Source organism: Manis javanica, chromosome 4, assembly GCF_040802235.1.
Source record: "Manis javanica isolate MJ-LG chromosome 4, MJ_LKY, whole genome shotgun sequence".
NCBI classification, from domain to species: Eukaryota; Metazoa; Chordata; class Mammalia; order Pholidota; family Manidae; genus Manis; species Manis javanica.
In genome coordinates this window covers 104,482,710-104,495,095 of record NC_133159.1, presented here as the reverse complement: position 1 = coordinate 104,495,095, position 12,386 = coordinate 104,482,710, and the positions used below count along the sequence as shown (strand labels likewise).

The 12,386-nt window shown below is 36.5% G+C and overlaps 1 protein-coding gene across 1 annotated transcript in view; it reads left to right on the top strand.

Moving 5' to 3' along the window:
- Positions 1-12,386, top strand: part of NOTCH2 (notch receptor 2) — a 161,723-nt gene that overhangs the window by 124,544 nt on the left and 24,793 nt on the right. Inside the window, exons 14-18 of the mRNA XM_017650050.3 lie at positions 365-510; positions 2,043-2,156; positions 4,501-4,620; positions 5,020-5,172; positions 11,842-12,070. Coding sequence (XP_017505539.3) covers positions 365-510; positions 2,043-2,156; positions 4,501-4,620; positions 5,020-5,172; positions 11,842-12,070 — 762 coding nt within the window. The remainder of the gene's footprint in view (positions 1-364; positions 511-2,042; positions 2,157-4,500; positions 4,621-5,019; positions 5,173-11,841; positions 12,071-12,386) is intronic.

Sequence of the window (12,386 nt, the reverse complement as noted above, 5' to 3'; positions counted from 1 at the left end):
ACTTTAGCTTTATATATAAGAAACGAACTGTGCAGATTTATCCATGTTAATGTGTCTTTCAGATTGGCACAATATGTTGTACCAACCACTGTTTACATATGAAGGCTCATTACAATTAATTAATTTCTCTAGTATCTCTGTGAGGCAGGGACGCACCATTAAGGTTTGTTTACTGCTACTCCAGATGGGCCCATGTGATTTACACCATGTCCATGGTCATCCAAGTATAGGTCTGTGGAAGAGTAGAAATGAGATTAGTTTACCTATGAGCTCTCTGTCCCTCATTTTGTCACCAAGTTCTGTATTTCAGCTATGACTCAATTGTACATTCATCCCCCACAGTAAAGAATCCTATTTCTTTCAGATACAAGTGCCTCTGTGATGCAGGCTGGGTTGGCATCAACTGTGAAGTGGACAAAAATGAATGTCTTTCTAACCCATGCCAGAATGGAGGGACCTGTGACAATCTGGTGGATGGGTACAGGTGTTCTTGCAAGAAGGGCTTTAAAGGTAAAAACAAAAGTGCATATTTCTATCTCCCCTCTCTTGTCTTTTCATGGTTGTGTACTGCATGCCTCTCTTCTTTTCCCTTCCTTTTTCTGGTTCATTCATAGCAAACATGATTTGAACACTTAATATTTATAAGGCACTTGGAGGATAAAAGTATAAATTGATATAGATCGTACCTTCAGCCTAGCAGAGAGGTGAGCTAGTAAAACAGTGCTATTTAAGGTGAGCAGCTAGCATTCCACTTATACAACTTTGGACAGGTTAAAGGTAAGCTTCTTGGTGCAGGTTTGATTCTTTGGTAATTCAAGAGGTACTGGTGGTAGAATGAAAATATTGTCTTAGTGTAATTATGATAGCAATAGTATGGCAGGTTCCATGTGTTCAAAACTCTTCCAGCAAATTCTCTCACACATTGAGATGTTCTTAGGTACATAGTCAGCTTTGGATTTCTGGAAAGATGCATAATAGTGGATATTGAGTAAAATCATTTTTGAGTTGTTAGTGTTTTTTTTCTACCATCAGTTTTCTCTTAGAAACTCATGAGAGAGAAATCTGTGGGTAAGTGATTTATATTTGTACTCCTCTATCCACTTAGTCATTGATTTCCCCACTCAAAAATTATTCCAGGCTACTGTGATACAGCAGTATGTCTTGGTCACTTTACTTGCTTATTTGAAAAGTTTCTGAGACTGTATTCTGGTCATTAATTTTCTGGTAGATTATATTACATTTGCAAAGAAACTTATAGATTTAAAAGCACTTTCATTTCCTTGCCTCATTGAGACTTGCTGATGAACGAAGAAAATCAAAATTAAAATATAACATCCAAAGTTGTATGGCTATTGAGTAGCAGAGTACAATTGAACCCAGACCTCTGTATTAAGACTATCGATTTCTTTTTTTCAGTGCTGTAGTTCCTCTGCTTTAGGGCTCTGTGCCAGGCCCAGTGAAGATGCAGAGGTGTGTAATATGTGGGTACTGTTCTGTCCCATTTAATCCTTCCTCACTTTTCTCCTCTTCTTAGTGGGAGGAGATTGTATGACTTGGATCAGGGTAAAACAGCTTTGTGATTTCAGGAAGGACTACCACGTCCGTGCTAGGGACTGTGCATATGAATGTATGGGCATAAATCAGAGACTTTGATTAATAAAAAATGTTATCATTGATAACTCATACCCACTTTAAAAGCTCTGGCTAGGTACTTTTCATATAGAGAGCTTATATTTAGATAAGCAACATATTTTTACCCTTGATGAACTTCTTGGTTTATTAATGAGAAATTACTTGTATTTGGAGGTACATTAAACTTTCAGGCTATTCGAATATACTGCTCTTGCATTTATCTTTTTGACTTACTGAGCACTGTCTTTTACTGACTGACCATATTTCAGGGACTTGTCACTGACATGAGTGAACAGGGGTCCCAGTGGCCTGAAGAAAATGCAATTTCTGAAATGTTAAATGTTTACCCCTGAGAGCATTGCTAACAGAAGTTTTCACTGTGTTTGGTTTTTCCTCTTTGCTGTCTATAGGCTACAACTGTCAGGTGAATATTGATGAATGTGCTTCAAATCCGTGTCTGAACCAAGGAACCTGCTTTGATGATATAAGTGGCTACACCTGCCACTGTGTGCTGCCGCACACAGGTGAGCCCTGCATTCCGGGCCAGGCCCTGGGGTCTCAGAGATGGGGTCTGTGGAGCAGTGACGCCGCGCAAGGAGTCACTCCCTGGGGCCCTTTCCCCTCACTGAGTGGATCTTGAGCTCTTGAGAAAACAATGTGGCCTCCCTAGATGCAAGTGGTGGGGACACCCTTTTGCCCTCTTTGTAAATTAGGAGTTTGACAAAAGGTTTTTTTTTTTTTTAAATCACCTATGGCTGGAAATGTTGCATAGCTAGCTGATAGCCTAATCCATTATTTGAACGGACCCAGTGTTTCCACAGCCTGCACTCCTAGTCTAAATTTCAGTAAAGCAGCAACTACCACTTATTGGTAATTTACTATGTGCCAGATACTTTAATACTTTGGATCATTTAATCTAATGCTCATAGTAACTGCAAAGTTGCAGTTCCTATCACCACTTTATACATGAGGCAAAGGGAGGTCACTTGCTGAAAGTCACAAAGGCAAGTGGTAGATCTCGGAATTGCTCCGAAGTCTCTCAGAATCTAAAGGCTGTCATTCTTCTCCTCGCATTCAGTATCACCAAGTGTCATTCCGAGTATTACCCCTTGGATGGCAGTCACACGCACAGAAGACATGGGTGTGACTTCATTTCGTATCAGGTGTTCTTTGTTTCAGGTGGTATTTTAGGAGTGTGCTTGGACATTTCTTTGTTGTATTCTCCTACCTCTTTACTTCCATCTTGTGATTAGTTGTATTTGTGTGGCTCATTTACCTTCTTGTCATCCATTTTATTCCCCATGGGGAACACAACAGAAACATGGATGATGGCTTTGCATGTTTCTCCAGTATGCAGCATGCAGGCAGGAGCATGGCTGAATTCTTACTCCCCTGGGGTCTTCGGCTGCTATAGTAGCTGTTATTAGTGACAGTGGCCAAAAGCATGACTCTGTTACCTTGATACTGCATTGTTACCTTTGCCCCTCTTTAGAAGAAATGTTCATGTAGGGAAACAGCCTGGTTGATAAAATCAGAATGTTTGGAGATCCCCAGACAAAGACAGTCTAAATGATGTCATTCCATAGTGACAGTGCTGATCACATTAGGTGACAGGGAGATCATCTTCCTTGCAACCATAAAGAATGAGAATTGTGATTGTGGGAAATAGATGTGAAGCAGGTGTCACCTTGTTCAGTCATGTCATAGGCTTGCCTGTGTGTGACTTTAAGGGTAGAGCTCATCTTGAAAATATTTATTTGTCTTCTTGTTATTGATACTATAAGAATATTTGGCTATATATAGGCTATTAGTATTTCTTCAGTTTAGGCTCCCAATACAAGAATTTGCTACATGTGAACTTTGAGAAATTATGCTAGACTGAAATCATATGTAGATTAAAATTTCAATGCTGAGTATTGTTAAGTGTTCTTATTGTCAGCTTAAAGGGAACTAAGCAGCATTGCCTTCCCTTTTAAGCCACTATTCTGACCAAGTACATTAAATTTTGGTTGGGGATGCTGGTGAAAATTTGTGGTAATTTTTTTTCTTTTCTGAATACAAAATTTAGGATAAGATTTAAAATTGAATTAGTTGTAATATGACTTTAAAAGCAACCTAATTTCCCTTTTAATAAAAGCATTCTTTATTTATTTATTTTTTTGCTGAAAGTTTATATTCACTATACTAAGGCAGGAAATATTAGTGGGCAAATATCCACATCATGTTGTCAATGTCAGTATAAGGGGACATGTTACCAGGCAGTCAGAATTACTTTCCTGTTTCCTACCTCTGCTGGCCTCTGATCCACCCCACTGCCTTCTGGATCAGGTTGGCAGAGGTTGTGAGGAGCACAAGTCCATGCTGTTGCTTCTTCTCTGTTCATGTGGAGGAGCATCTGTGAGGCTAAACTTCTGAGCAGCTGAACCTTAGCTTTGGATATGCAGGAGCCATCACCCCTGCTGATGAGGGTTTCCAGATATGTGAAACCACTTGTGATAATAACACACAGATGACAGCAGCCTGACAGTTGCTGAGCACTCATTCCGTGTGCCAGGCTGCATCCTAATAAGCACTTTAGAAGCATTTTTCATTTAACCCTCAAAAAAACCTCTGTGAGTTACTTACCATCCTAATTCCCATGTTACTTATGTAGAAGTCTCAGAGAAGATAAATAACTTATTTAAGGTCATACAATTAGTAATCAGGTCAGAGCCAAGACTCAAAGAACCATAGATCTCTCTGAATCCAGAGCTCTTAACTGCTACTTTAGAGACTTGAATTTGGAGACCATTCTTTGGTATAGAATTTGGGGGAATTTCAGATTCCTTGGCTAATTCTCTATCACACACTTTGCCATTTGCTTTACAGGCAAGAACTGTCAGACTGTATTGGCTCCTTGTTCCCCAAACCCTTGTGAGAATGCTGCTGTTTGCAAAGAGGCACCAAATTTTGAGAGTTACACCTGCCTGTGTGCTCCTGGCTGGCAAGGTAACAACATGAAGGTGGAGACACCAAGAGCTTCAAACAAAGTGATCAGGTCACCAGATGACCTTGGTTTTCTGAAGCCATCTCCTTGTCAAGAACACAGGCCTTGTCCAAGAGCTGCTAACTGGAATGACTTATTTCCATTTGGCATGTCTTTGGGGCCGCCTAGTGGCTGAAGACTCCAACATGAGTCTGAAAGCATAATGTTCTATAGGGAATTTTAGCACCTGGGCAGCAACTTGTCGGAGGCACAGAATCCTTAAAAGACATCCCAAAGCAGGAGACCAGCCAGAACATTCTTAAAGAAACCCCATCCACCCAAGCTGAAGCTCAGGCCCCACATAAATTTCTGTGGGAATCAGCTTCCAAAGACTGAATCTTTCAGTGCCTCTATGTTTTTAGGTCAACGGTGTACAATTGACATTGACGAGTGTGTCTCCAAGCCCTGCATGAACCATGGTCTCTGCCATAACACCCAGGGCAGCTACATGTGTGAGTGCCCTCCAGGCTTCAGTGGGATGGACTGTGAGGAGGACATTGATGACTGCCTTGCCAGTGAGTATACCAGCCAATTCCTAGGCCCCCTGAGGGACAGGGAAGCACATAGGGAGCAGAGAAGGGCTCAGTGGAGGCAGCTGCCATCAGTGCTGAGACTGGCCATGGCAATGTTTTATCACATATCTTTAATATTAGTATTTAAAAGATCTTTTGAAGCTAGTGCTTTAGGAGTTGAGGCAATGGAATCTCTTTTAAGCATTCAGTTCCTGATTTTTGTACATTAACGAAGTGGGGACAATGCTATAATAGTTTTTTTTTATGAAAGAGCAGATCTATTGGATATAATTAACATACAGTACTCCACCATTATTTTAAATGTACAATTCAATAATTTTTGACATATGACAACTGAAACTATCACTCAAGATAATGATCATATCCATCCCCCTAATTATATTCTCATCTCTTTTGTAATCTAACCCTCCTTTCCACTCCTCTGTCCCAGACAACCAGGAGTATATCTCTGTTCCAGTAGATTTGTTTGCATTTTTTGTAAGTTTATATAAACTTATTATATGATTTCCAATCATATAATGCAAACTCTTTTTGGGAAAAGGGAATATGACTTCTCTTATTTAGCATATTATTTGAGACTCATCCATGTTGTGTGCATTAATAGTTCATTCTGTTTTATTGCTGAGTAGTATTCCATTGTTTGGATAGACTAGTTCACTAGCAGAACATTTGGCATTTTTGCAGTTTTGGGGAATTACAAATAAAGCTGCTGTGAGTAAGTCTGTGCAGACATGTGATTTAATTTCTCTTGAGTAAATATCTAGGGGTGGAATAGATGAATTGTGTGGTAGGTATATGTTTAACTTTTTACAAAGTTGCCAAAATGTTTTCCAAAGTGGTTATACCATTTTCATTCCCACAAATGTGGTATGAAACTTCAGTTGAACCTCATCCTCAGAAACACTTTGTATGATTACTTATTTTAATTTTAGCCATTCTGGTGTGTGTGTGTGGTATTTACACAGTGGTTTTAAACTTGCATTATTAATGTTGGTCAGCTTTTCATGTACTTATTAGCCAGCTGTATATCTTATCTGATGTCATATCTATTCAAATCTTCTGCCCATTTGAAGAGTTGGATTGTCTTATTATTTATTTGAAAGTTCTTTATATTCTACATACAAATTCTTTGTCAGGTATTTGCTTTATACCTGTATTCTACCAACTTTTAGCTTCTGTTTTGACTTTCTTTTGAAGAGGAAGAGTTTGATTTTGATAAAATTCAATATATCTTTAATTTGCTTTAGTTCATACTCCTTGTATCTTCTTAAACAAATCTTTGCTATGGTCACTGAGGTTTATCTCCTTCGATGTCTTCTAAAAATTATGCTTTAGGCACTGACCTTTATTTAGGTTCATGATCTATTTTAAGTCAACTTTTATATATAGTATGAGTTTTAAAGGTTTTAAAGGGTAATTTTGTTTAGTAGTTTTGCTAAACTCATTAATTCTAGATTAGCTTCTAGTTTAGAGTCCTAGGATTTTTTGCAGAGATAATCATATTATTCCTAAATAAATACAAGTGCTGTAACTTTTATTGCTTCTCAAATCTGTATGCATTTTATTTATTTATTTATTTTTGCAATTTTGTATTGAGTATGACCTTCAGTAAATGCAGAATAGAAATGGTGAGAGAAGCCAATTCCTACCTTGTTCTTGATTCTGCGGTAGAAGCATGTAGTCTTTTGCCACTAAGTGTAATGTTACCCAGAGGTTTCTTGGTAGACGCCTTCTATCAAACTGAGGAACTTACCATGTACTCCTAGTTTGCTAGGAGTTTTTTTTCCTTTTTATAATGGATGAATATTGATTTTTCTCAAGTAATTTTTCTGTATCAATGAGGTGGTAATAACCATTTTTTTTGGTCTTTTAATAAAAATGTATTATGTTAATTTATTTTCAAATGTTAAACTAACTTTAAATTCCTGGGGTAAATTCTGCTTTGTCATGATGTATTATCTCTCTCATATATTATTGGATATGATTTTCCAAAATTTTGTTCATGAGGGATATTGTTCTCTAATTTTCCTGTACTACATTTTATAATTTTGGTAAGAGAGCAATGCTAGCCTCATATAACAGACTGGGAGTTAATCCCTTTCTATTTTCCAAAAGAGTTTGTGTAGAATTGGTTTATTTCTACTAAATATAGAGGCCTAGAAACATTTTTCTTTTGGTGAATATTTTTAACTATAACTTTAATGCCTTTAAGTATATACAATGCTATTGAGGGTATCTATTTCATTTTTATTGAGCTTTGGTAATTTGTATTTTTCAATGATTGAGTTTTACTTTAGGTTGTCATAATTATTGGCATAGAGTCCTTCATAAAATTCCCTTATTTGTACTTTTACTGTTTATAAGATCTGTGCTGATTTCCCTTCTCTCATTTCAGATATTGGTAGTTTGTGTCTTCTTTCATTGATTTTAGTAATCTTTTTTAGTGAACCCATTTTTAGTTTCATTATTTTTTACAATTATTTTACTACATTTTATTTCATTGATTTCTGCTGTTTATTCTTTTCATTGCCTACCTTGGATTTAGTTTGTCCTTCCATTCCAGTTTCTTAAGATAGAAGCTTAGGTCATTAACTTTATTTCTCTCTACATTTCTAACATAAGCATTTCATGCTATATATTTTTCCTCAAAACACTGCTTTAGCTATATTTCACAAATTTTGATATGTCATGGTTTTTTTCATTCAGGTTAAAATACTTCCTAATTTCCTTCTTGGTTTGTTCTTTGACTCATAGATTATTTAGAAGTGTGTTCTGTGGTTTCCAAATATCTTCTGTTGCTGATTCCTTCCAGAGAGCTTTTGTTACTGATTTCTAGTTTAATTCCATTGTGATCTGAGAACATACTCTTCATGATTTGAATTTAAAAAGCATGTCTTATGGTCTAGTGTATAGTCTGTTTTGGTAAATGCTCTGTGTGGACTTGAAAAGAATGTCTGTGTGTTGCTATCTGGTGGAGTGTTCTATAAATTTATTAGTTTGTGTTGGTTAACTGTATTTTAGGTCTTCCATATCCTCCCTGATTTTCTACTTATTCTATAAATTATTGACAGAGGGATATTGAAATCTCCCACTATCATTATGTATCTGTCTATTTCTCCTTCCACTTCTATCAGTTTTTGCTTAATGTATTTTGAATCTCTGATATTAAGCACACATGCATTTAGAATTGTTATGTTCTCTTGAAGAATCAAGTCCTTTGTCATGAAATAACCTTCTTTAATCCTGGTACTATCCCTTGTTCTGAAGTTTGCCTTGCCTAATATTAATATAGCTTCCTGGCTTTCTTTTGATTATTGTAAAGGTGTATATTTTTTCCATCCTTTTATTTTTTTTACATCTTTGTCTTTAAAGTGGGTTTCTTATAGAATGCACATTGGGTCTTGCTTTTTTTCTCTGATATGACATATCTTCTAATTGGGGTGTTTACATCATTTAAATGTAACATGATTTTTTGTATGACTGGGTTCAATATTTGCCATCTTGTTATTTGTTCTATTTCCATTTCCCTCTTTTTTTGCTTTCTTTTGGAATAATTAAGTATTTTTTATAATTGCATTTTCTTCACTGGCATATTAGGTATATCTTTTTTTTTTGGTAGCTGTTGGGTTTACATTATGTGACTTTAACTCATTAAAACTTATCTTCAATGATACTGCTTTATATAGAGTATAAGAACCTTATAATATTTACACTCCTCCTGCCCTCTGTCCTGTTGTCATATAATGTATGTGCCATAAACCTCCCAGAATAGTATTTTTTGCTTTAAATGGCCAACTAATTTTTTTAATGTATTATTGCTATTTTTTTATTTGTTCATTTATTTATTTATTTATTTGTTTGTTTATTTATTTAGGTATTATTAATGTACAATTACATGAAGAACATTATGTTTACTAGGCTCCCCCCTTCACCAAGTCCCCCCCACATACCCCTTCACAGTCACTGTCCAATGGCCAACTATTTTTTCAAGAAATTTGAAAAATAAATAAAAGGTCTTTATATTTATCTGCATATTTTTAATTCCTGGTGGTGTTCATTCTTTTGTGTAGATCTGTATTTCCATCAGATATATTTGCCTTCTGTCTAAAGAAATTCCTTTACTACTTCTTATAGTGCTTATCTCCTAAGCGATCAGTTCTTTCTGCTTTTGTACATCTTAAAAGGTTTTGGTTTTGCCTTAGTTTTCAAAGATATTTTCCGAGGGAATATACTTCTAAGTTGATTTTTCACACCAGTACTTTAAAATCATCCATCTGTTGTTTTCTACCTTGCATCATTTCTGAGGAGAAATCTGCTGTAATTCTAATATTTGTTTCTTTATATGTTATTTTCTCTACTATGGCTGCTTTTAGGATATTCTCTTCCTGCTGATTCCTAGCAATTTGATCTTTGATGCCCTTTATTGTAGTGTCATGTTTCTTCTGCTCTTTCTTCGCTTCATTGACCCTTTTCAGTATGTGGCTACAAATTTGGGAAATAGTTAATCACTATTTTTTCAAAACGTTTTTGCCTCGCATTTACAACTTTAATTATACACCTCTTAGGTTGTCTGAAGTTGTTCCTCTGTTCACCAATGCTCTATTTCACTTACTTTTACTATTTGAAGGTATTTTGCCATATTTTCAACTTCACCTGTCATTTCCTCTGTAGTGTTTCGTTTGCTGTTAATTCCATTCAGTATATTTTTCCCCTTCAGACATTTATTTTTATCTTAGAAGTTTTATTTGAGTCTTTATAAACTTGTCTCTGTCCTTGTCACGTTCATGCTTTCTTCTACTTCTTGAACATATGGAGTATATTTAGAATGGTTGTTTTATTTTCCACATACTTATTCTACCATATGGAGAATTCCTGGGTCCATTTCTATTGATGATTTTTCTCCTCCCTCACAAGTTGTATTTCCTGCTGCTTTGCCTGCCTGGTAATTTTTGACCAGATGCTAGGCTTAAAAAATCTTCGAGACATTTTCAAACTTTGTTTAGGGATTATTTGGAAACAGTTTGATATTTTTGAGTCTTTTTTTCAAAGTTTATTGGGTGGGTCCAGAACAGCCATTAGTCTTGGGCTGAAATGGCTCATTACTGGGACTTTACTCTTTTAAGTCTGTACTCAGTGCCACACAAGTTAGGAAGTCTTTTCATTCTGACTGGCCTGAACATCAGCTGTTCTCAGCCTGCTGTAGACCCTGGAGATTGTTCCACTTGCTTCTTCTTGGTGGTTCTCTAGAGGTCCAGCTTCAGTAGGTCCATCACACACACACACACACTTATTAGCACTCAGTTACTTGTGTGATGACTGAATCATTAAGCTTCTGATGAAGTTATCACAGTGCATTAAGAATAATGACACCTTAATTCACAGCATAGATGCTTTCAGGTTGTCATATGGATGGCACCAGACTAGGTCCTGGCAGTGAAACAATAAATAAAACCCAGCCTTCACGTTTATGAAACACATAGTTTATTAGGAAAGACATGTAGACAAATAACATCAATATTGTGTGACAGTGAAAAAAATATGTCCAAGGTACAATTGAGGGAGAAATTTAAGGGGGTAGAATCAAATATTTAGATTCCTTTCCCACATTAATTAGTATATTAGCCTAAATCTTCAGTATTTAACATTTTTTCCTATTTAAAGTCATACTTTTGCAATATGTATGGTTAGTTTAAATTAATTCAGTAAGTTATGGTGAGTTTCATAAAAAGTGCTATGGAAATTGTAGTAGCTGTGTGCTGTGTACTGTGAACAACAAGGGATAATACGTTTTTTACAGTTGCTTCAGTAGAGATTGCAGATGAGCTTTAGAATGCAAGGAGCCTAATAGACAAAGAAGGTATATTAAATATCTCTCTTATAAGATAGGGGCTACATTACCCACCTGGTGTCTATTTTTCTTTTTATGTTTATGGCCTGTCTTTGCAATTATATTTTAAGGTCAGTAAGAGCAGGAGCTACATCTTGTTTTTCTTGTTCTGATCTGTGTGTCAGTCTATACTGCAGAGGACTGTACCAAGATAATAATTTATTATTATCAAATCAAAATTTGTTGATTAATTGCTGTGAGTGTAAAGTGTTCAAAAACTCTGCTCTATTTAAACTATATTTAAAGTAAAAATCTGATTCTCAATTCTACCTGAATCTAAAAGACAAAAAAACAAAAAAGAGAGGAAAAAAGGGAAGAAGGGAGGGAAAAGAAAGAAAGAAAGATCAGCACAGGGGCTGATTAATATATATTCTGATCTGCCCCACCTACTCCACCACCACATGCACCTTTTGAAAATATTTGCTGATATTCTAAGATTCTGTATGTTGGGGACACATATTTAATTTGCTAATGTGTGTGGGGTCAATGCAAGTTTTATGACCCCATTAATCTTGTAAAACTGTTAGTGGTGTACATAAAGTTCACTTATTAAACAGGTTAAGAATCTCAGGCAAGTGTTACTATAGTCACTTTCATAAATGGAGGAATCAGAGCAACATAGACATAAAGAAAAGTACAAGCACAGAAAAATCTGAATATTTACTTTTCTTAGTGTGACTCAGTTCAGGTTACTCATTTTTATCAGTGTAAGGTTAAATTGGCGCTGCTGTTCAGAGCTCTGATTCTTGCATGTAATGGCTTAGATCCCTGCCAGAATGGAGCTTCCTGTGTAGATGGAGTGAACACTTTCTCCTGCCTGTGCCTTCCGGGCTTCACTGGGGATAAGTGTCAGACAGACATGAATGAGTGTCTGAGTGAACCCTGCAAGAATGGAGGGACCTGCTCCGACTACGTCAACAGTTACACTTGCAAGTGCCAGGTGGGGTTTGATGGAGTCCACTGTGAGAACAACATCGACGAGTGCACTGAGAGGTGAGCAACCCCTGCTCTCAGCTACTAGTGTCTTTACGGTAAAAGGTAGAAAGGAGTGAAAACTACAGAGTACATTCCTGGGATTGCTCCACCAGCACCTCCTATTGCCCAGTTCTTGATTCCTTGTAGACATGTAGTTCACAGGCTAAAGGTCAGAGGCTGAAAAGCTCATACGGTGGATCATCATTTATTTCTTGTGTAGGAAACAGAAAGAACTATAATTCTGTCCCATTCTCCTCTTGGTCTCTTGTTCATTTCAGGTGGCAATCTAAAATCACCTATTTCTTTGCAGATTTGTCATCAGCCTTTAAGTAAT